General features: G+C 42.9%; 1 protein-coding gene across 3 annotated transcripts; it reads right to left on the bottom strand.

Annotated features, from left to right (window-relative positions):
• Nucleotides 1-187: 187 nt before the first annotated feature.
• EDRF1 (erythroid differentiation regulatory factor 1) lies at nucleotides 188-20,883 on the bottom strand. Of its 3 annotated transcripts, none has more exons than XM_084210363.1 (25): nucleotides 20,706-20,883; nucleotides 19,180-19,388; nucleotides 17,722-17,788; nucleotides 16,434-16,559; nucleotides 15,827-15,951; nucleotides 15,326-15,485; nucleotides 13,985-14,086; nucleotides 13,595-13,716; nucleotides 12,805-12,916; nucleotides 11,984-12,131; nucleotides 11,801-11,909; nucleotides 11,381-11,492; nucleotides 10,210-10,470; nucleotides 9,839-9,910; nucleotides 9,575-9,725; nucleotides 7,583-7,771; nucleotides 6,348-6,548; nucleotides 5,777-5,999; nucleotides 5,236-5,455; nucleotides 4,730-4,888; nucleotides 4,156-4,305; nucleotides 3,781-3,934; nucleotides 3,403-3,518; nucleotides 2,662-2,825; nucleotides 188-984 (listed from the first exon to the last, which is right to left on the bottom strand). In XM_084210363.1, exons 1-25 carry the CDS (start codon nucleotides 20,769-20,771, stop codon nucleotides 816-818), a joined length of 3,687 nt encoding a protein of 1,228 aa, XP_084066489.1. In that variant the 5' UTR covers nucleotides 20,772-20,883; the 3' UTR covers nucleotides 188-815. The 3 variants fall into 3 exon arrangements, with proteins under 3 accessions (XP_084066489.1, XP_084066490.1, XP_084066491.1); XM_084210364.1 differs by having other exon boundaries at nucleotides 19,180-19,292; XM_084210365.1 differs by lacking the exon at nucleotides 13,985-14,086.
• Between the last annotated feature and the right edge of the window lie 1,924 nt (nucleotides 20,884-22,807).

Raw genomic sequence — 22,807 nt, 5'->3', positions numbered from 1 at the left:
TAGCAAAAAAACCCAGAGTCCTCACATGCTGAGCTAAGACCCCACTCACTCAGTGTTTGACTGGAGTTTAGATTTTTTTCAAGAATATTAAAAATTTGTCTTTCAAATAGTTTTAATTCTGTTGAGCAGGTTGCTGCTCTGAGGAGGGTCATAACCAAGAAAAACAAGGTAGACTGATATATTTATGTTTAATAAATAAATTTTTATTTAAAAATATCCTCTCATTTATTCACAGTTTCAAGTCTGAAAAAGATAATACTATTCTTGATCAATTCCAACATAGCTGAAACCATTCACTTTCCAAAACAAAATCCCAGAGATGGCTGATAAATTGCAAGAGTCACATCAAAGCTACAAAGGCACAGGTTTTTGTGCAGGATCCTCCCTGGGATTAAGAAGTGCATCCACATATTCCACAGAAATCTCCTGGTACAGCTTGGGCTGCCTTTAGCAGTGGAAGTGCTCCAGTGCAGCACTGCTTACAAAACACATTTCAATAAATACCAAACCAGAGCAGCTGTGAGGTTACATCTTTATGCAAAACACGGATTTCACTGCAAGAGAAAAACCAGGAATTTCCCCACGGTGCAAAAGTTACATTTTTATCTCCAGAACTCCGAGCTGGCATTTCAAACAAAGAAACGCTGCGAGCTGAACAAGGAGAGCTTTGTGGGGCTAAAAAGGAATCCCTGTGCTTTCCCAGGTTCCAACGGAACAACAGTGCTGAGAGCTCCCCCTCAGTGAACACGAACATCCCATGGGAACACCCCAGTGCTCCCAGCAAGGCACTGGTGCTGCAGCTCTGCAGGCTGCCCTCACTGCAGGCCAGGGCTGCCCGGGCCCCTCGGGGCCAGCTGCTCCAGCAGGCTCAGCAGGAGCTCGGTGCGCTCCAGCAGCGACAGCCCCTTGTTGGCAGTGGCACGGAGCAGCAGGGAATAAACCTGCTTGTTGGTCCTCAGAGCTGCTTCCTCCTCACTGCTGCCCCTGCAAAGAGAGCACAGAGCCCAGCTTGTAACCTCACCACAGCTCTGCCTCCTGCACAGTAGCAAGAGCATTATTAAATAATGCTGGTGTTCACCCCTGGGGATATCCTCAGTCCCTGCACTGCAGTCAGCGCGTTCTGTTTATACTGCAGGCAGGAACATAAAATATAAATATAATAGAATGTAAAATGTACAAGCAGTAGTCAGGTTAATTGCAAGTGCTTCAGGAATGACTGAGAAATGCTGAAGCAAATTAAATTCATCACACACTTGGCAGGAATCGGGTTCATTTATTAAACAGAACAGGTAGTCAATAAAAAGCCACTGAAATGCAAAGTATTTCTGGGATGAGTTACAAGCATTCCCAGAACAAAGTATTACTTTCAATTACTTTTCCCCTCCGATTTGCACAGCCAAGTTCTGTTCTGCTCATGGTTCCACTCTGGCAGGGTACAACTGATTTAATCCATTTTGACTGCCAGGCTGCAAGTCTGGCTTTCAAACACTAATTTTACTGCATGTTCTCCTGGTTTTTGCCAAAGTGTACCTGAGACCCTGAAGCACCATTTGAGCTCCAATTTCCCCCCTTTTCACCCCATTATTAAAGCAGAAGGCAGAATTTCCCCTCTGCAGAGCAGAAGGGAGGAAATGCACACAGGATGCACAGAAGGCACAAGAAAGGTGAAATCAAAGGTAGTTTCAAGCTTGGCCTCACAGTTTCAAGGAGATGAGGAGATTTAATTTAAGAGTCCCCTTTGCACAGCATTCATACTGTACAAGTTCCCTGTGTGGAATCTTCAGTGCAAAACCTCACTGTGATGCCAAGGTAAGTGTGGGGGCAAAAACCCTCCAAAACAAAAACTGAGGAGTTGCTCATGTTATGAGACAACAGAACTAAACCCATTTACTCAGTTAGCTGTGACATCTCCTCTGTGTTTCACATATTCAGACTGCCACCTTGTGGAAGCTCTTTTTTAGGAGCTGAAAGCTCCTAACATTGCCTGAAAAACAGCTAAAAACACACCCAGGCTGTGTTCTCATGTTTTTTTATTTACCAGTCTCCCACTATCAGCAGACAACTTCCTGGGCACAATGAACTCATTTCACAGTTTACTTTTAGCAAAACAGCTCTTCCATCAGCAGGGCTTCAATCCCCCAAACTATTAACCCAACTTCCAAGCCTAAAAGGATCCTCTAAAACTAATGCCACATTTTTAGAACTTCACTTTATGTAACATTAGGAGCAGCTCCTGCAGTCACACACTTGCTGCAGGGGGAGTAAAAGTATTTTCTGGGTCCCAAAAGGAACACCACACACATTCAGATCAAAGCAACAGAAGGAGTGGGGGAAGGAATTTGCTGCCACACCAAATCTCAACATCTCTTCAAAGTCAGCACAAAAAGAACTCATGTTTGTCCTGAATCCCAGCTCCATTAGGAATTAGTAAAGTCTCTGACACCAGTGCACATCTCCCCCAAATCCATCCCTCTCTTTGCAGCATTACTGATGTGCCTGAATTTCTTCTCAGGTATTCTGCTTGCCAAACTCCACTGACATTTTATCAGCAAGATGCATCAAGAGACCAGCAGCACCCAGCAGCTTCTCCCCCAGGAACTCTGCTCAGTCACACATCCATCTCACTACACTCAGCATAAAGGACACCAAGTTTCAACTTACCCAATCTTCTTTTTGCTTGAAGTTAACAATTTAATGGATTGGAGGAGAAGGAAAGACATCCTGGACTCAAAAATCCCGAGCAGCTTCAAGACTTCCTCTTTGTTAAGGCCTGCAGAGGAATCGTTCACTGACACGCTCTCAGCAGGACTTTTATCCTTGCTGATCTACAGGAGACAAACAACCCAAAACAATTTGACTCAATTCCATCTCTTAAATACAGGGAGTGATTTAAAAAACCCCTCCTGCAGGTGAGCTGACTTTTACATGTGTTACCCAAACTGCCAGCAAGGGACACACACATCAGCACATCCTGCAAGGCATGTCTGAGGCATCAGAACATAATTCACACTGGCTACAGACAGCCCTGCACTTTTTAATATTGAAATATTAAATATACCAGAGACAGAGAACTTTTTTTATTATACACAGATTCTGAAGTTCTTAGAGCAGACTTTTAAAGAATAGAATTGCACAAAATGAAGTCCATTTACACAGTCAGGCAGTCCACAACTGTACAGAAATATGTTTTAATCCATCTCTGGATCATGTTCTAGAGAAACTTTTTTTAATCCACCTCCAGGTGAAGGGAGAACTGCAATACATCTCACTCTGTCCACACTCTTTAAGCCACTGGCTCTGTGGAAAAGTAACCGAGGAATATTTTAACTGCCAAATGCCCCTTCATTTGTGAAGGCACAGGCCAGAGGGGAGCAGGTATCACACCACTAGAAGTTCCTTTACCTGTTCAGTTTCTGCCACAAGCTCCTTTCTGATGAGCTGAAATGCACCCTTGGTTTTGGTCATTATATCAAGGGCCCCAGACAGAGTCTTTAATTTTCCAGCACTGCTGTTCTGACCTAAAAAAATGAAGTACAAAAGGCTGATGTTACAGACTGTATTTTTCTTCCATCCAAAGACTTCAAGAGTTAGGAAGAAAGCCCTTACTGCCCTAGTCAGCTGAAAAGCAGCAAGATAAAAGTGCCTTGTCTCCTCTCTTGAGGAAAATTCTATTCTGAGCAGCAGATTGCTCCTGCTCTCATATAAATTTAGTTATCTAAAAATGAAACTAAGTAGGCAGTGGTGGTTTGGAAAGCTGTTTAAAGCCAGAGCTGCACTTACTGGCCATCTGGAACTCTGCAAAGGCCACTCTCTCCAGCTGCACACGCAGCAGCTCGCAGGGGGCATCCTTCAGGAGCTGGAAGAGCCGCACTGCTTTGCTGTAGTGGAGATCAGCCAGGACACGGTGCTGCTTCCTCAGGTGCTCATCACCAACCTGCACTCACAGGAGGGCACACAGTAAATCCCCCCTCTGGGTGTTCATGAGGAGCCACTGCAAGGGTTTACTTGGAGAGGGTTGGGAAACAGCACTCGTTTCTTTGGTTAAGTAACTGAAATAAATACATCCCAGCTACAGGTAGAAGGATAAATATCAGCTCCACACATACTGAGCATGTTAAGGATGGAATTTAGAAAAATCAGAGCCTGGAGCAATACCTGGTTCCTGAGGCAGCTGTGGTACATGGAAGCCAGCCTGTGGTGGATGGTGGCAGCTCGGTACTGGCACAGGGGCTGTCGTTCAGACACTGTATCAACATCACAGTACTTCAAGGACTTCATCATGGCTTCACTGACTTCCTTCTCTATCTACATCATAAATAAATACAAATTTAAGAAAAAAAATCCCTGAAAAGGGGCTTTTCACAAGAGCATGTAATGTAGGACAAAGGGGAAACAGCCTTAAGCTGAAGGAAGATTTAGAGTAGATATTGGGAAGAAATTGTTCCCTGTGAGTGTGGCAGGCCCTGGCACAGGGTGCCCAGAGCAGCTGGGGCTGCCCCTGGATCCCTGGCAGTGCCCAAGGCCAGGCTGGACACTGGGGCTCGGAGCACCCTGGGGTAGTGGAAGGTGTCCCTGCCCATGGCAGAAGTGGAACAAGATGGGTTTTAAGGTCTTTTCCAACCCAAACCATTGTATGATTCTACAATTCCAGTACCAACTTTGCTCCCTGTTCAATTTTCCAGGATGCCAACAATGCATTTTTTCAGACACAATGAATGCCCTCTGTTACCTGCTCCTGAGCCTTTCTGGATAAGGGAGCATAATCCTGCTGCAGAGTTGCCATGGTGAAATAGGTTGTAGACAGCTCCCAGTTCACAGAATCCCAAACAGCTGGATGCACATCCCTCTTCCCCAGAGACCTCAGTGCCTTCAGGTAGTAGTCAATAGCCTACCAATGACAAAATCATGCACACAGTTACTGCCTGCATTTCTAACAACTACAAATCAACTTCCTTTTATTCAAAATATCTCCCTGAACCCTCTTCAGTATTTCCCATTTGATAATCACTGTAATTCTGACCATGCAATTATTCTCCCTTGTGGTGGCACTGCATTGTGTTCAATGTCAGCATCTGAATGTCACAGCAATCAAACCTCAACAACACCACCAAAGCCCTCACAACAAGGACTAGGGTAGTATGGAGGCAGGACAGCCATCCCACCCAAATTTAAACATATTTACCAAAGTATTCACAAATACCTCACAGTAAAAGGCATTTTGGGGTCTGGGGTTACCTTATTGTAATAAAGGGCCTCTTCTGGGGAAAACTCCCTTTTGAAGTCCCCTTCAGCTGCACAGTGGGCCTGGGCACAGATCCTCATCAGCCTCCCCGTGTTGCACAGCAGAAGGGCAGCATTGGTGGCATCATCAATGGACTCAAAATTCTGAATTCCTTCCTCAAAGCAGGAGAAACTTTTCTTCCAGAGCTGCTGCTCTGTTGTCGAGACGTTTTTACTCACTAGGGTGAAGCACAAGGCTTAGAGACTCAAATTCCTCAGAGTTTGAAGTTTTCCCTGATGGCTTTTTGAGATCATTCTACACATTTAAAGGAATTTCTCCAAACTGTATATTCCATTATTCAGTTTAGGCTCAATTAACTACAGTTTACAAGCCACAGTGATCTACTGTAAACAAATAATCACAGTGGACAATAAAAAACTACAAAAGTCATTTAAATGTCCTCTTTATAAACAGAAATTGATTTTTTTCATACAATTAGTGAACTTGATCACTGCTGTAGCTCCATGAAACAGTCAGGAATGGAAAAAAGGATACTTGCCCACTCTCTCAGTCTGCACTGCAGCTGCCTGGTTCATGTAGAACACTCCAATCTCATTCCTGATATTGCCCATCCTCTTGAGCACCTGGATGTGCTGCTCTGGGTTTTGGCTTTTTAAGTTACTGAAGAGTAGGATTTCATAAGCTGCTTCATAGCATTTACAGCTGACAGAAAGCTGGTATTCCAAGTCTGTGGATAAATCTGTAGCCCAGGCAAACACTGGAAAACAAAATGCAAAGCCTTTGAGTCAAACAGTATTTCTCTAATTTAAGCCTAGGGGAAAATGCCCAGAGAAAGTACAAGACTCATGTCAGGTAGATTCTGTTCATCACTGAAGCAGTTATTGCCTTTTGTTGTTTCACAGCTTCAGGCCATGTCATACAATACCTTGACAACCCCCTTCTGTATGACAGGCAGGATGAGCCTTCTCTGAAGAAAGCTGAAATGAAGTGCAATAACCCCTCTGCCACAAGCTCTCCTAGTGCATGGTTTTGAGGAAACCCAATGGAATTATTTTTGTCTATCATGTACCCAAAGTCTGGCACTTCTCCTGTGTCAGGATCATACCTTGGCACCTGGATTCTCTGTGAAGGCTGTGTAATATCTCCTGATCTTCTTTAGTCTGGTAATTATATTCTTCAAGGTAAGCTGCTCTGTTGTTTGCATTCTGAGCCAGCATTAACTGGATATCTCCACAAAGGGTTAAGCACTGACACAGGAACATCAGCACCTCGGGCAGCATGCTGCCACACAGACAGCAGTAAGTATCTGGTGGGAAAAAAACCCAACATGGATGAGGGAGGGGGAAAGAGAAGAATTACACATCAAAAGGCTTGACACAGACTGACAAGATAATTGGGTTTTATGTTACCTGTCTGCAGACAGAGAATAAACGTGACAATGTGTTATCCTCAGAAGAAATAACCTATTTTAAAGTCACAGTTGTTCTACACAGCTGATGGTTTAAAAAGAGCCCCTATGCTGTCCAACATGAGCAGTCACTCCAGTAATTACAAATGCTAACCTCAGATTTGACCAAGGGAAAACTGACTTTCTGCAGATTAACTCAAGGGAAATACAGCCTGAAAAGTTAATTTCCAAAAGGGAGAGTTTATAAAAGACTGAAAGCTGCAGAATCCTGTGAGTTATTGAGAGGTCTATTGATGCTTTGTGCTAAGATCACGTGAGTTTCTTTATAAATCTCCTCCTGCCCTAAGACAGAGCCTTCCCTTATGGCAGGGAAATAGCAGCACTCTGGCACAAAGTTACTGGCATTTCCCAGTTAGTTACTCTCATTATGGCAGTATTAGCCTAAACAGCCTTTTTTTACTTTTTTCCATTTTCTCATTAATACTTCAAGATGTATTCTGTTTTAGAGGAGTATCCAACTGAGCTGCTGAAGAGGTTTAGTATTTCTCAGAGTCAAAGATATATTTAAATATAACAGGGGAGCCACCAGGGAAAAAACACCAGCTTGCAGCAGCATCACCTGGAGCACAGAACACTGTCTTGGCCTTGGCACCAGACAGACTCTCCCAAATTCAACTGCTCTGGAGCGCCAAATGTGCCCTCAAGTTCCCAGCCTGTCAAAATGGGATCATCTTTCTATCGATCAGTGACAGAATTTTTCCCCACTACAGACTTCTGCCCTGAATACTGAGCTGGACACTGAGTTCAGTTAAACACAAGCTTGTCAGACTTGTCACTGCACACCACAGGGAAAATCATGCACAGCAGTGTGTGATGTGGTGACAGGTCTCTCCAAGCAGTGGCATAGGTGACAAATCATTCATGGAACTTACCATGGCACTGCAAGGCCAGCTTGATGTAGCGCAGCGCTCGCCCGTACTTCTGCAGGATCATAGCAGCATCAGACAGCACATAATAAGCTCTTGATGATTTCAGGATGAGCTGGAGTTTCATTTTGTATTGCCACGATCCAGGAATCATTCCTGACTGACTGGAATGCTTCCCCTTCTGGAAGGAGCCCACTGTGAGAGGAACAGAACCTCGTCAGTGACTCCCCCTCTAACACATGCCAGAGGCTGGACACGACTCCACAGGCACAGGCAGGATGGGAATTGTCTGATTACAGCCCGGCAGAGGCAGAGCTCTGCCACTCCAGTATCATCTGCAAAACACACCCAACACGTGGCACTTCTCCATGCTCTGCACCTGGCAGCAGCATGCTGGAATGCAGTGGGACAGTGACAGTGCAAGTCACCTCTCTGACCTCAAACAGCTTGTGAAACGCAGGAGCAGAGGACAACACTACTCCCTCAGGGAGCAACAGAAAAACCACAAGAAAGTCACAAGCAGAATTTGTCATGTTCTCTACCACATCCTTAAGATAAATGCTCAGTTTCTGTATGAACAGTCTCAGTGAGAAAGCCTCCATGTGTGGGTTTAGCCTCCAGCACACAAGAACCTGGATAACCTGGCCCTTGCCACAAGGAAAACCAAGCACTTTCTCACACTTATTTCAGGATATCCTCTGCATAAAGTTATGATGCTTTTCTTTGATGCTGCTGTGGTTATGGAGCCAGAAAGAACACTGTTCCTGATTTAAGGCCTGTCCCCACCAAGGGACAGAATTTTGCCCTGACATTATTTGCACACAGAAGTGAGTCTCTTGCTTAAGGTGGATTTACAAGGCCTGACTTGTAAACCCAACTATCTTACCACATTATATAAATAAATAGTAAGTAAATATAATAAATCCTTAAGCAGTACATGTTCTGCTAGGACAAAGACCAATCTAAAACAGTAACACCCCACCCAGCTAAAGACACACACTGCACATACCCTGTATCCATCCACTGTGCACAGGTAGTTCTCTTGAAGTTACAAATTCCAGGATTTAGAGCACTTATCCTTTCCATATGTATGTAAATATGTACATGTGGCAGAGAAAAAACATAATTCACATCACAGAAAACAAACCCGTGGACTGGGAATCAGAAGTGAGCAAGTAGCTCTGCTGCTGCTTCAGGGATAGACTTAAGCACAGATCCAGGAATCTGTGTGAGTGTGAATAACCCAAAATTGAACTGGCTTGTTATTCAGAGATTTTTCAAAGGCAGAAAGGAGGAGAAAGGAAAGAATAAAGAACTGCCAAAGTAGGCAAGATAAATTTTTTTCTGGGCTGCACCTACAGGGCTCCTTGCCCTGCAGAGAACTCTACTGCTTCAAACAAAAAGTCTTTCCTGGAATTTTTTATGTTGCTCCAGAACAAAATAAAATAGAGAGACTGTAGTCAGGGGTTTAAGCATTTAAGCAAACAAAACATCTTTTATTTGCTGCTTCTTTTCACAACTATAGAGGTATAGGAAAGAAAACAAAATCCTAGGTAACATTTTATATGCAACTCAAGCACCTAATGTAGGAACAAAACCTGCCAGAAGGGAGAAATTCTTCCAGAACACATCCAGGCCACATACACATAAAGAAATTAAGGCTATTTATAAATCAACCCACAAAACTTACAGTGCTGCACATACCAAACCTCAAAATACCAAGCCTTTATGGAAGTCATCTGAAAGCCACATCTAAATAGGGTCCAGTAAAATCATGTGTTGACTAATAGAAGATTCTTTGCTATGCAAAATAACTCAAATGAGTTCCTCTTTTCATATTTAAAAAGGAACAGACTGTTCTCCAATTTTCAGTGCACTTCTCTCCTTAGGCAATGCTGTAATTAGTGATTTAAGCACACTGTTTTGACAATCAAATTAAAGTAGCAGCAGTTTGTGTTGGCACTGGAAAGGTCTTATTTGCACAACAATACAACTTACTTTTGTCTAGAAATAAGGCCATCTGTTTTTCCAGAGACTCAGGACCACCACTGGTGGATTCATCCTCATATTTCAACGGGATGGGAGTGCTGGGGTCAGCTGCAGGAAGGTCACCTTCTTTTTTAACACTGCTGTCAACAGACTTCAAACCCTGCAAAAGAGAGAAATCATTTCATTCACCTTGAGAGCAATATTTAGCAAACAGAGTGGATGAAGGACTGGGTGGGAGGTGAAGCATCCTCAGGAAGCTGGCAGTGAACTCACCTCCAGAACATGGTTGAGCACCAGCCTGCAGCGCTCCTCAGTGCCATGGCAGACAGGGAAAGCACAGCTGGGCTTCAGTGGGGCACCAGGGAGGGAAGAGAAGAAATGGTCAACACAGGAAATATAAAATGACTGGCCAGAAGATTCAAATGAGAGGTACCATCAAGAGAAAGTGTAATATGGTAATGAAAAACATCTACATGAAGCTTTTACCATAAAATTCAAACACCTCAGATTTTATGAACAGTTCATGAACTGTTTCTTTGCCCACTTCAGTTTACCTGAAGGCAAAACTACCAGGGAACTGAATTTCACTACCCATGAACTGAATCACCCAGGAAAACCCTTAAATACCCCCCAGTGCCACTTACACGTATTCGATGCACAGACTTGTACTTTTCTGGTACTGACAACTCCCCAACAGATTTGATTATTGCCACTGCTTTATTGTCATCTGGGGGATCAGAACTGTTGCTGTAGGAACCATTTTCATCACTGTCTGGCATTTCTTCCTCTTCCTCGCTATAACTTTCATCAGAATTTCCATTTATAGGGAAGTCTGCACTGTCTTCTTTCTTAGGTTCATCCAGCTGAAAAAGCTCTGATAACATGTAGTTTGCTGAAGCAATAATCTTTGCAAAGAAGAGAAAAAAATTATTCATTCTCAAGTTAAATTTTTCTTTTGAGAGGCAAGAATATAAATTATCTTAGAATAAGGAGGACAGAGGACATAGAAAGAGGTGTTTTATAACCTGTAAATAGAGCCTGAGCAAATTCCCTGGAAGGGAAAAGGATCCAAGCTGATCAAGTTTAGAAGAGAATAAAAACCAATTGGTAGAGAACAAGTACTGCCTGTTCTGACAGCTTGTAGATCACAGAACACAACACAAGGATCTTATGCAAGCAAAAAAAAAATTAACTGAAGAGATTCCATTGGGATTTTGAAAACCTTTCACAACTCTAGAAGGAGTCCACATTCTTATTAGTTTCATGTGTCCCATGTCTCGTCTCCATTCTAAACATGACTCAGATTTTTCACATCCCATTTCTGGGATTCATTTTCAGTTGAAAACAGCTTAAATCATTTAGAGACTCTCTAGCCCAACCCATTTATCAAGGCAGGTTGCTCAGAACTGGGTCCAGCTGGGCTTTGAGTATCTGGAAAGATGGAGACTACAACTTCTCTGTTTGGCCTGACCCAGTTTTCAGCCACTTTCAGAGTAAAAATGTTCATATATTCACACTTTACACTTTTTATCCAGGATCTGCTCCCAAAGGGCTCTCTGGCAGCAAGAACAACAGACTGAATGTAATGAGAAGTTCCTTTTTAGAGCAGGACAGACTTGTGCTGTACTGAGGGGCATCAAAAAATACTAGTTTTAAAAAACAGCATGGGGATTCTTTAAAAATAAAATAATTTAAGTTTGTTTATAAACTTAAATTCTCTCCTGTGAAAGGAAGTAGTAACACACTATTTATTAACAGGTTTATTATGATTACAGCATATTTACACAAAAGTGCAAGAAAACTTTGAATTCTCACTTGAGGATGTCTGCCATTGTCCAACAACTTCAGACAATTCAGGAGCAATGTTCTGATTGTGCCATAGTGTTTCTTGTTCTGGTTTTTCTTCAACATCATATTGCAAGCAACTCTAAAGAGAAAGTTGAACAGAACAGTGAAATCCCTGGATAAGTTCTTAGTGCTAGGAAAAAAAAGAAGCTTTAAACAATATTCTACTACTGTAGATCTTCCAAACTGTGTACGATGAGTCTACAAAACTTTATTAGCAAAGACGCTTACATGGAGAAATGGTGAAAAGAAAAAAATCAGTTTTGATCTAGTGGGACTAAAATTTAGTGAGTTTGTGTATGACTGTCATTTGATCACGATTTTTGGTCTGTGTTCTGAATAAAACTGCACCAAGAATGAAGTACTGCAATAAAAATGATAAAAACTCACTTGTACAGCAGAATTGCCACGGGCATTGTAAAAGGGTTTTGGTATTTGTCTTCAGTCTCTTCACAAAGCGTGGTGAGGTCATAGAGCTTTACTATGTCACTCCCACTTGCTGAAAAGGAAAATCTTTCATTAATCAACATAACATTAACATCAATCTTTTCAAACTGATCTAAACCCTCTTACCTTTAAACAGCCAATAGGTGTGTCCTTCTTTGGTGCAATTTGATTTCAGAAAAGATAAGATATTTTGAGCAATATCTTTTATCACTTTGGTAGAAAAATTGGAGTTTTCCAAATTGGGAATATCTTCAGTCTTGATCATTTCATATTTCTGCAAAGAACAGAAATTAAGACTCAAGCTTAGGTTGGAGGGTTTTGTGACACTAGAATTAATATATCAGTGTCTCCATCAACAGCTAAATCAAAGGCTGCTATTATGATAAATTGAGTTAATTTCTATGATTTACTTTAAGCAAGCACATCTTGACTACACTACTCAAAGCTTAAGAATCCATTTCTGCCACAAACATGGCAAATGGAACATAAAAGATGAGGAAAAACAAGGGGGAGAAGGTACAACATCTGCTACTTCAAGCAAACCTAGTAAGCCTAGGAAACAACTCCAGGCTACCAGGTAGAACAGAAACACAGCTGGTCCACGGTAAAACAGCAGAAACGTTCAGAACCTTGCATCTGTCTTGGCAAGCGAACACTGCAGATTTCAAGATGTAAGAAACTGATTTCTGCAGTTGCATTTTTTATTTTTGCCTTCACTCAAACACCAGGGGAAGAAGGAATCTTGCATGTGTGAAAGGGAGGGGAAGAAAGAATACACTATTTTTAGACGACTGCTGCAAGCTGTCTAAGCTGCTCCTCATTCTGCACCACAGGATTTTAGTCATCTTTGCTCAGAACAGTGTGAAGGATCTGTGATAACTGAGGCAATTTTAGAAGATGAAGAATGAATTATTATATTAAGTTCTAATGCAAAGAGCCAGACTTACCTGAACAATTCCATTGACATGAAAGCACATCACAAGTTCTGGTACGTTGCATATTAAGTTGTCCAACCAATAGTCAATCCCTGTTAGCACATTTATTGGCTTGTTGTTATCCCTAAAATAAAATATTTCTCGTGTTACTTAAATATTTGTTTACCCTTCAGGAAATATTTGGGATGTTTACTAATGGGATTTAGGTTTAAGTCACCTGATGAACACTAAAACATTTGTAAACTGCTGTATTAATGAGTTGTAATAAAACAGATGTGCTGATCTCTCCAATGGAATATGCTCACATTCCATCAGCAGTTTGGAGTTTTTGCCCACATTTAACAGGCTTCGCACTATTACCAAGATAATAAGTACTTCAGAAGTCCTAAATGAATAGCATTTTTAGCTGCAACTAATTATAGCATAAACCTACTCTCAGACCTTCCAAAGTTCCTTGCAGAGCAAGGTACTGGTAATTCCTAAATGTGTCTTTAAAAGATGACAAATACACCAAATCAGCTTCAAGTTTTTGCTCATTCTTTCCCTATGTAAAGAAAGGAACAGGACGAGTGGTAATGAAGGGACTGACATTAAATTGGGACTGGAATAGTTCTGTCTCACTGCTCAATAACATTTTTAGTGCTTTTGGCCAACAAGCAGCTACGAAAATTCAGACTCCCAGGAAGAGAAATTTTACTCTTTAAAAAAGAGCAAAAAAAAAAATGCAGATAGCTAACTAGGAAGCAGAGTAACAAATCAGTCAAGGCTGGTATAAATAATATCTATCAACTTCTAAGCTCACCTGAGACGCAGGCTCACAGCAGGGTATCTCCCACCTCCAAATATTGGCATATTTGATCCCACCAACATGTGGATATCTTCAAAGGTCCACAGGATATTACGAACAAAGTCATTTTTAAGTCCCTTCATTAAGAGAAAACAGAATTGGCCAGTAAATCAGAGGCACAACACTTGTTCTCCATGACATTCTGTGGAATTATGAGACAGCAGGAAGCCAAAGCAGCAAATAAAAGCCAGCACGTGACAAACCCGGTGAGTTCACAGGAACTTAAAATTGCAGATGCCACAAAAGCTACTGCTACAGGGACTGAGGTTTGGCCTTGGCTCCAGTTTAGGCCTGGCTTGGAGGTGCTGGTTTAACCTGAGGTTTCAGCTCTCACATAAAGCATACCTGACTGTTTTCCCCGTCATTGAACAAAGGAGACAGGTTTTGTTCTCTGGGGGCTGAGGCCACGTGCCCCACTAGATATGAGGGTTCAAGAGGCACATTTCCCTGTGGAGAGCACAAGGATAAGGAGTGATTCTGCTGCTGAGGTCAAGTCAGCCATTTAAAAAGATATGAACAACAAAAGCACGTAAGGGAAAAACCTTTACCTCCAACATCTTTAAATAAATCTGCATAAAACTGGAAAAGGCCTCTAGGCAGTGACTAGAATGTTTCTTTTCTACAGTTAGTGCCAAAATGTTGTGTTTTGTAATATTCTCAGAGCCTCTGGGAAGAAACCAGGAAGTAGTTAACAAGAGCTCCTTATTAACCCAGGGTCAACACCAAATTATCAGTGTCCAGAAGCAAAACCTCTATCCTGCTGGTTTATTTCTAAACTAAAGAAAATGGCACTGTGCAAATGCACAACAGCTTCTTTATGATAAAGAGTCTGCTGAATGGGGCAATGGTTCCTCACAAGGATGGAAGAGAGAAGGAGTCCTTTTCTAAAAGCTTTCAAGCCCTGAAGCATTTCTCCACTTCACACAACACATGCAGTTACAATTTTATAGCCAATGTAGGTTAGAAACTCCCTAAATTTGGCAGAACAGTTGGTAACATTATGCAAGCACAACTGTAGCATCATTATTATATTAATGCAGACTGAAGACAGCAGACCTTTCAACCTCTCAAAATTTAATCAATTCTGTTTTATATTACTCACAAAAACCACAAGAATGAGCAGTTTTCATAAATAAGTTTGGCAGAATAGAAACCCTGCATTAGGGACTGATACTAATCATAGCTTGTTGCATAATATCTGTAAACATCTCTCCTTTCACTTGTGTGATCTCATGGCAAGTATTTTTAAGTACTGCTTAACTGTTTTCCTTTTTCAGAAATTTTCATTTTCCTCTTCCCATAACGAATTCAGGGCCACCAGAAGATGGATTTTAATGGCAGAATTAAAAACAAAGGCCAGAACTTTAAGCTTCCGAACACATCTTCTGATTATCAGCATTTTCCTACTTTTAGGTAAAGGCACTGATGAATACCCTTAGCCAAAGGCTTTGTTTCTCAAAGATGCTGGGATAAATAGCAATTTAGCATTACAGTGACAGAACAAGTATCTGAATTTTGGAGCTCTGAATCACTGGCAAATCTGGAACTGCACCTCCTGCCAAGTTCTCCTCATGCCTTAGCTCAGCTCTTTCAGCAATGGGAGCTGCAGCAACACTTCTGAGAACCTTTCCCCATCTGTGTCTCTACAAACACTGTGGTGCCAGGTAAAACATTCTTCACACCAACCTGGTTAGAGGCACCTGGATCTTCAGAGAGCGAGGAAGGCATTTCAAAAGGAGCTGGCCAGGAAGCCCTTCCTGCTTCATCACTCTCACCTGCAACAGGACCCTCCTGGTGCTGCTTGGAAGTGGAAGGAACAGGTTGAGCAGCTCCATCTCCATTAATGCTGACAAGGAAACATTTACAAGTTCAGCTGACAAGATGCAAACAGATCCCTTTTTAGAGTTGTTATGTTTGATGCACCCTTGCCAACAAATGACTTGGCTGATATGCAGTTAATTAAGTCATACTGTTTATTTTATTCTTTAGTATTTCAACTTTAAAGTAAAATACTTCATTTCCGTGAAAACATTTCATGCTATTTCCTGACCTCACTCCTCAATTCCCTCTGTTTCAGGAAAAAGCAGTAAAAAAATCAGACCATAATGGAATTTTAACATTTACTCCAAAACCAAAAACCAAGCAGAAGTGGTGCAGAATTCAACTTTTAAGCAGACAAAAGGTTACCTGTAATACAAAAACTTAGAAAGTATTGCCTTCTGGTACCAGTGTTCTTTACTCTTCTTTTTTCTTTGCCATTTCTGATCAATCAGCCTTTGATAAAACTCTTTCAGCCATGTCCAGTCCCCTGTCTAGACAACAGAAGAAATATGAAAATACTGTCAAGAAGCATTTGCAAAGTAAACCAAGTGCTTTACAAACTTACAAATACTCCTCCACAAGAAGAAACCAAGAAAATAAAGTCCTGAATTGGTCATTTATTGAAAATACAGTTTCTAGGAAAGTTATGTTCTTACTGTTAATCTGACTTAAGTAGAAAATCAGATCTCTAAGAGGCTAAATAATAAGAAATACATATTGCTCATAAAATCAATCAAATGCTATAGCAACACTGAAGTAATTACACAGAAGTGAGACATAGAATATTAACCCTACAATGCCATAAACACAGGACATCCGTGTAGTTTGTGAGTAAACTGCTGCAGAACAGAACACAACACCCTTGGCACCCACATATGATTTTGAGGGATTTCTAGACATTTTCTTGCTACTCTATTCCTGAAATAATGCATTTTGCCCACATGCCACAGTTATCAAGAACCAAGTGGTTCACCTGAGACGATCTCATGAAGAGTTCCTGGATGTCCAACTCATCCAGCAGGAGTGTCCTCCCAATTCTGTGCACTGCCATGCTCACATGGGACTTGCTGTAAGGGATCTTCAGGAGTTTTTTAATGTTCTTGCAAAAGGAAAGTGAAAAAAGAGAGAAAAAATATAATTATGCTGCATGAGAAGGCAACTGTCAGGAAACTAAGGCTCCATCATGTGTAGCAGTGACTTGGGGAGACTCCAAGCCTAAAGTCCACCACTCCAAACATCCCCCCTTCCTTCTTCTTCCCCCCAGCCCCCTCTGGTCAGCCAGGGTTCCCTGTCGTGGCTGTGTCCCTTCCCAGTTCTCCATGCACTCCCACCCCCTGCCAGCAGGGCTGGATGAGAAGCAGGAAAAGTCTTGGCTCTGTGTAAGCCCTGCTCAGCAACAGCAAACACATCTCTGTATTATCAACCTGTGCTCAGGACAACCCCAAAGCAGTCTCTTGCCAGCCACTGGGAAGAAAATTAATGCTACCCCAGCCCACGTGGTCAAATAAAACCTGACAGTGCCTGGGATTTTAAAACCACTCCACAAGAAAATGCATTTGCTGAGGGCAGAGAACACAAATGACAGTGATAAAGAGACCAAATCATCAGTAGGAACAACACACATGGCTTAAACACATTCTCTGATTGGATCACCATGACCAGGTACCAACAAAAATGACAAAAATATCCAAGGGATGATTTGGATTGTAAACCTTTATTTTCACAGCATGAATACCAATTCTTTGCCAGGTGTCCAAAGCAGTCCAGAGAGAGATCTAAATCTGAATACAAATCTGACAAATATTAACATGAGCATGTCTCCTCTTCTGAGCAGCCTCATCTGAATTCTACAGATATTACCAGCACCAAAGAGCTGACAAACAATAAAGGAAAGGAGAGGTTGGAGGGGAGTTCTCTCTTCTAGTTAAGAATAGAAAAAAATCATCTTGAGAGTAAGAGTTTGCATCAAAATAACTGATTTCAAACACACAAGACAACTACCTTGCAAGACTGATGTGCTGCATTCACTAAACTGCACACTTTAGCTGCAGATTATTTGTAAAAACTCCAGAGGAAATATGATTTTTCTCTCTACATTTCTTATTCAATGATCACAATTCCCTTACTTGGTGATCTGTGATTCATTAAGGGATCCCTTTTCCCCAAAGGACACAAAGATGCCAGAAGCCATCACAGTATCTTAAAATAAAAGTTTATGCAATGTAAGAATTTGAATGAGAGAATTTAAGATGTGTCCTTACCTCTGAATCAGATACAACATCCACATCATTTCCAACCGAGTCAATGAAGTCATAGGCCATCCCAAAGCTATTTAAAAAAAACCATTACAAGTTAATACTGTTCCAGTGTGACATTACAGACCTGGCTTTTATATCTATTAAATCTTTGAATGGCTTCATAAAATAGAAAAAATTTAAAAATTACCCAGCTAAACATCCCCTATTGTAATGAGACCTAAGATTAACAAAGTAATTCATCTTCATATTCTGCAAGTTTTTCATATATATCCTTGAAAGTTCTTAGATCTAATTCCAGGACATTCTTTAACACTTAAAAGTTTTGTGGAAATCAAGAAAATTCAGAGCAAATGAAAGATTCTTTCTAACACTGAAAATAAGAACAGTTTTTCAAGGAGTTTCTCTTTAAGGCATTAAGCATATTAAAGACTTTAATTTTAGTAGCTGTAATTGAATTTTGCCTCTTATTCACATTTTCCAGAACTGCCCTACATGTTGTAACAAACACATTGTCTCTTCCTCCACCCTCGTTAAGGAAATTACAAGGTACTTAAGCTGGAATATTTCAATGTACAGATCATTGTTTAACACAAATCCAGATACTACTAAAATCCAAAACATACATGATGTGCAAGTTATACTTTCGTTATCAGCTTTTTAATACTGACACTAGAGAAAGAGATTGAACTGCCAGCCTCTATTTGACAATCAGAGTATCTAAAATAAACATGAAAGATTCATAAAGCCCTGAAAAATATGTTACTCTGCTCTGAAAAGTACAGCTCCTAAAAAGAGATTATGAGGATATAAACACAGACCTTGAACAAACTGTTAAATTTCACTGACTGACTGACTTGGTGTGAATTTGCTTGTTCAGCACAGGATTTGAGCCTCCTGTTTATGAACACTGAACTCATCTCATTCAACAATTCAGCAAACATCCACACTGAAAAGCAACACTGCTTCTTGGGTGTGCCTCTCATTTCACCCACAGTGTGATAGAAATATGAAATCCTGATATAAATATGAAATTTCATTTGCCATTAGTCAGGTCCAGTTTCTAAAGATCCAGAAGAGCTATAAATTGTTTTCCAAGGGGAACCAACCACATGCTCTATTTCACCTGTTATCAAAGGCTGAACCAGTCCAGGTTGATCTGGGCCAGCCAGGGAAGAACAAAAAGTCAGTTTGACTGTCTGAGGCAAGGTGTCAACATGCACGTGAACAAATAAACAAAACCATCTCTGTATGTTATGTAAATAATCAACAGCATCAATCATTTACTAATGAGACAAGATCAGACCATACAGGCAACAACTCAAGATGAAAAAGCAGAGGTAGAATGGTCAAGACAAAGCAATATGGAGTTGCTATGGTAAAACCTGTACTTTCTACTTTAAATGACACAGGAGCAGAATTGTTCTTAAAGGCCTGGAAAAAAACAGGGGCTGCTGTATTTACCTTGAGAAGGGTTTACTTTTTTTGCTGTTGCCCAGAATGGTTGTCCCTGCTGGTCCCAGCTTGGCACTTTCCCGTAACCAGTTGGCAGGAGGCAGCTTCAGGTCAGTTTTCTCCTGCAGACGGGCAAAGGCTGCCTGAGGAGGGGCTGAGGAGTATTTCACCACAGCACAGCTCTTCACCTCATTGCCTCCGAGGAACAGCACCGAGCCCTGGTTTCAAGAGAGAAATTAGCCTTCTACTTAAGTGCTGGCAATTAAAACCATCAGGCTTGTTCTGTGATAAGTTATTTTTAAGGCTAAGTGAGCAAAATCCAGTCTTATACTCTCACTTACCTTTCCCCAGCACACACAATTTTCCAGTTATCCCAATTCCAGTTCATGTCAAGCAAAAGCTTCACTTTAGTAACTATCACAGAATCATTTAGTTAGAAAAAGACCTCCAAGATTATCAAGTCCAATCTGTGATGAACCACCACACTGTCACCCAGAGCACTGAGCAACACATCCAGTCTTTCCTTGGACACCTCCAGGGATGGGGACTCCAGCACTGCCCCAGACAGCCCGTTCCAATGCTTGACAACCCTTTCCATGAAGGAATTCTTCCTGGTGTCCGCCCTGAAGGCTCCCCTGGCCCAGCCTGAGCCCATTCCTTCTCCCCTGGGAGCAGAGCCCGACCCCCGGCTGTCCCCTCCTGGCAGGAGCTGTGCAGAGCCACAAGGTTCCCCCTGAGCCTCCTTTTCTCTAGGCTCAGCCCCTTCCCAGCTCCCTCAGCTGCTCCTGGGGCTCCAGACCCTTCCCCAGCTCCACTCCCTTCCCTGCACACACTCCAGCCCCTCAATGTCTTTCCTGACACAACAGCCCCAGAACCAAGCCCACAATGCGAGGCTGGACCTCAGCAGCGCCCAGCACAGGGGGACAACCCCTGTCCTGGTCCTGTGGCCACACTGTGACCGATCCAAGCAGGTGACAGTGGCCTTCTTCCCCACCTGAGCACACTGAGGTACGAGAATGAAGTGCCCCTAAGGTCAGCTGCTCACACCACACACAGTCAGTCAGAAAGGCTGAAACGAACACGACTCCTCCCACTGAAGTTTGTGAAGTAGATGGTTATTAACACCAAGTGCTCCCTAACACCAACACTAAAGCTAAACAGGCTTGTACCTTATTATTATTAAATAATAATAAATTAAATAAGATCCGCGTTTGCCTATTTTTTTTTAAACACGCAGCTGTCACCCGTGGAAGAGGAGCTTTGAACTAACCCATGTCGAGGGAAAAACAGCTCCACAGGACACCACTTACGTAAATACAATGCACTTAGGCATAACAACAGCAACACTGCTCGCAATTAACGCTTAATCATAATTAGCGTGTTCCCTACAGCACTCCGGCCCTGACAAGCTGGAAAGAGGATCAAAAACACCGCTTCAATTAAAACACCACTAGGGGATGTGTCTGTAGGCACCGCTCGACCCCCCCTCAGCCCCTCTACCTCACCCAGCACGGCCGCCCCTCAGCGCCGCTCACCTGCTTGGGCTCCTCGGCGTCTCCCCTCAGCGGGGCAGCGGCGCCCGCGCCGCAGGGCTCCTCCATGGTCCGGGAATGGAGCGGGGAAGGACCGGGAATGGAGTGGGAATGGAGCCGGGAATGGAGTGGGAATGGAGCCGGGAAGGGGCGGCGGGAGCGAAGCCGCTTCCCGGGGGCGTCCGGCCGGGAACCGCCGCCTCTCGCGAGACTTTTCGAGAAGGCGCGGGAAGGGCGGGCTCTGAGGGCGGCGCCGTGAGGGGCGGGAGGCGGCGGCTCCGTGAGGGGCGGGTGTGGCGGTCCCAGCGGGGTCAGAGAGGCTTTGAGGTCGGAAAAATACACGGCTAATCTGTGAGTGATCCCTCCTTTATCAGTTACGCCGAAGCACGGAGTGTCACGTCCAGTCGTTCCTTAAGCACTTCCCTTGGCAGCCCTTTCCAATTCTTGGCCACTCTTTCTGTGAATAGATTTTCCCGAATCTCCAATCTAGATCTCCCCTGGCACAGTTTGAGGCCATTCATAGCTGAGCCAGAAGGTCCCCCCGAGTTTCCTTTTCTCCAGACTTGTTTGACTTTCCTGGATAACTGGGACCTTAATGAAACAAGCGAAAACTTGGTGATGGGGTACCTCAGCATGGGAGAGGATTGAAAATTGCAGCATCCTGCTGCCTGTACACTGAGTTCAACAAAGTCTAAGCTGTGATGGCTTCAGTAAGCAAGTAATTCCTCAATAGTGCCCATGGGATTTTTAATATTTATTATTTTCCATGTAGATGTTATTCCTCATTCTCTAAACCACAAGAGACAGTACACTTCATGACTGGTCAGGGAGTACAAATGCTGACTGCCTCTTAAATTACATCTATATCTGTATCTATAGCCACATATATCTTAAAATATATATATATACAAACACATATAGACATAGGTCAAGGAATCACAGAATGTTTTGGGCTGGAAGGGAACTTAAAGATCATCCAGTTCTACCCCAGCCACGGGTCACATCTTCTCTGGGCACCCTGTGCCAGGACCTCTTCATCCTCCCAGGGAACAATTCCCTCCTAATATCCAATCTAAACCTAGTCTCTGTTAGTTTGAAGACAAAAAGGACACAAGTGTCATCTTCTTTAAAGTCTGTCAAGGCCAAGGAGGCAAAGTCGTGGTTTGTGTTACACGGGCCAAGTGTGCTGCAGTTAAATAGTTGGGATGTTTCCAAGCCAGCACTTAAACTCCGAAGCAAAAAAATCCTTAGGACGCAGCCAGGTTTTCTGTAAATATTGGGCGTGTGTTCAATTAAGATATGTGTTTGTGGAAAGCCATTTTCAAAAGAGGAGGAAGTTCCATCTTAAAAATTCTTTCTCTAACTTCCTTTGGGTTTTCCTCAAAACAAGCTCTCCTTTCCCCACCCATTCCTATTCAGGCTGCAGAGTGTCACTGAAGTGATTGTGCAGAACTCATTTGTTTTCAACATTCAATCCTCGGAGGAGCTGTTGTTTCCCGCTGCCCTGCGGCGCACGGGCAGGAGCAGCGTGGCCCTCGGTTGCGTGGATCTCGCTGAGGCGCCGGGGGCGCTCTGAGGTCACAGGGGAGGAGGTTCCACACCCGGCCGCTGCTCAGCAGGTCTCCAGGGAACCGCGGCGGCGCTGGCAGAGTGACCGGAGTGGCAGTGACATCGAGCCATGGCTAAGGACGGGTCAGAGCACAGCGGGGGGCACAGTAGCGACTGGGTAAGGGCCGAGCAGGAGCCCCCCGTGTCCCCCACAAGGGCTTCTTGATCCTTAAACTGTCAAAAAAGCACCATGTTAAGGGTGACTTTGTCCTTTAGTCAGGAATGAGTTTTCCCATTCCTGAGGTTTACGAGGAAAGTGTCCTACATATTCATTTCTGGCTTGTTAACTAACCCTGGCTGGATTTCCCTCCCCCCACCCCAGTTTTCCAGCGATGCTGGAGGTCTCTTATTTGATAGTTAGCCCTGGTTGATTTTCCTTCTGGAGAGCTCCAGCCAAGGTTTGCCTCAGTTCTGGCCTCCAAGAGAACACTGTGATCCCATCAGAAGCGCTGAGCTGGAACATCTTGGCATCCCAGGGCACTGTGACACTCCTGGCA

This window comes from Fringilla coelebs (genome assembly GCF_963513975.1).
Source record: "Fringilla coelebs genome assembly, chromosome: 8".
In the NCBI taxonomy this organism is placed as follows: Eukaryota; Metazoa; Chordata; class Aves; order Passeriformes; family Fringillidae; genus Fringilla; species Fringilla coelebs.
This window is presented reverse-complemented; position numbering and strand designations above follow the sequence as displayed.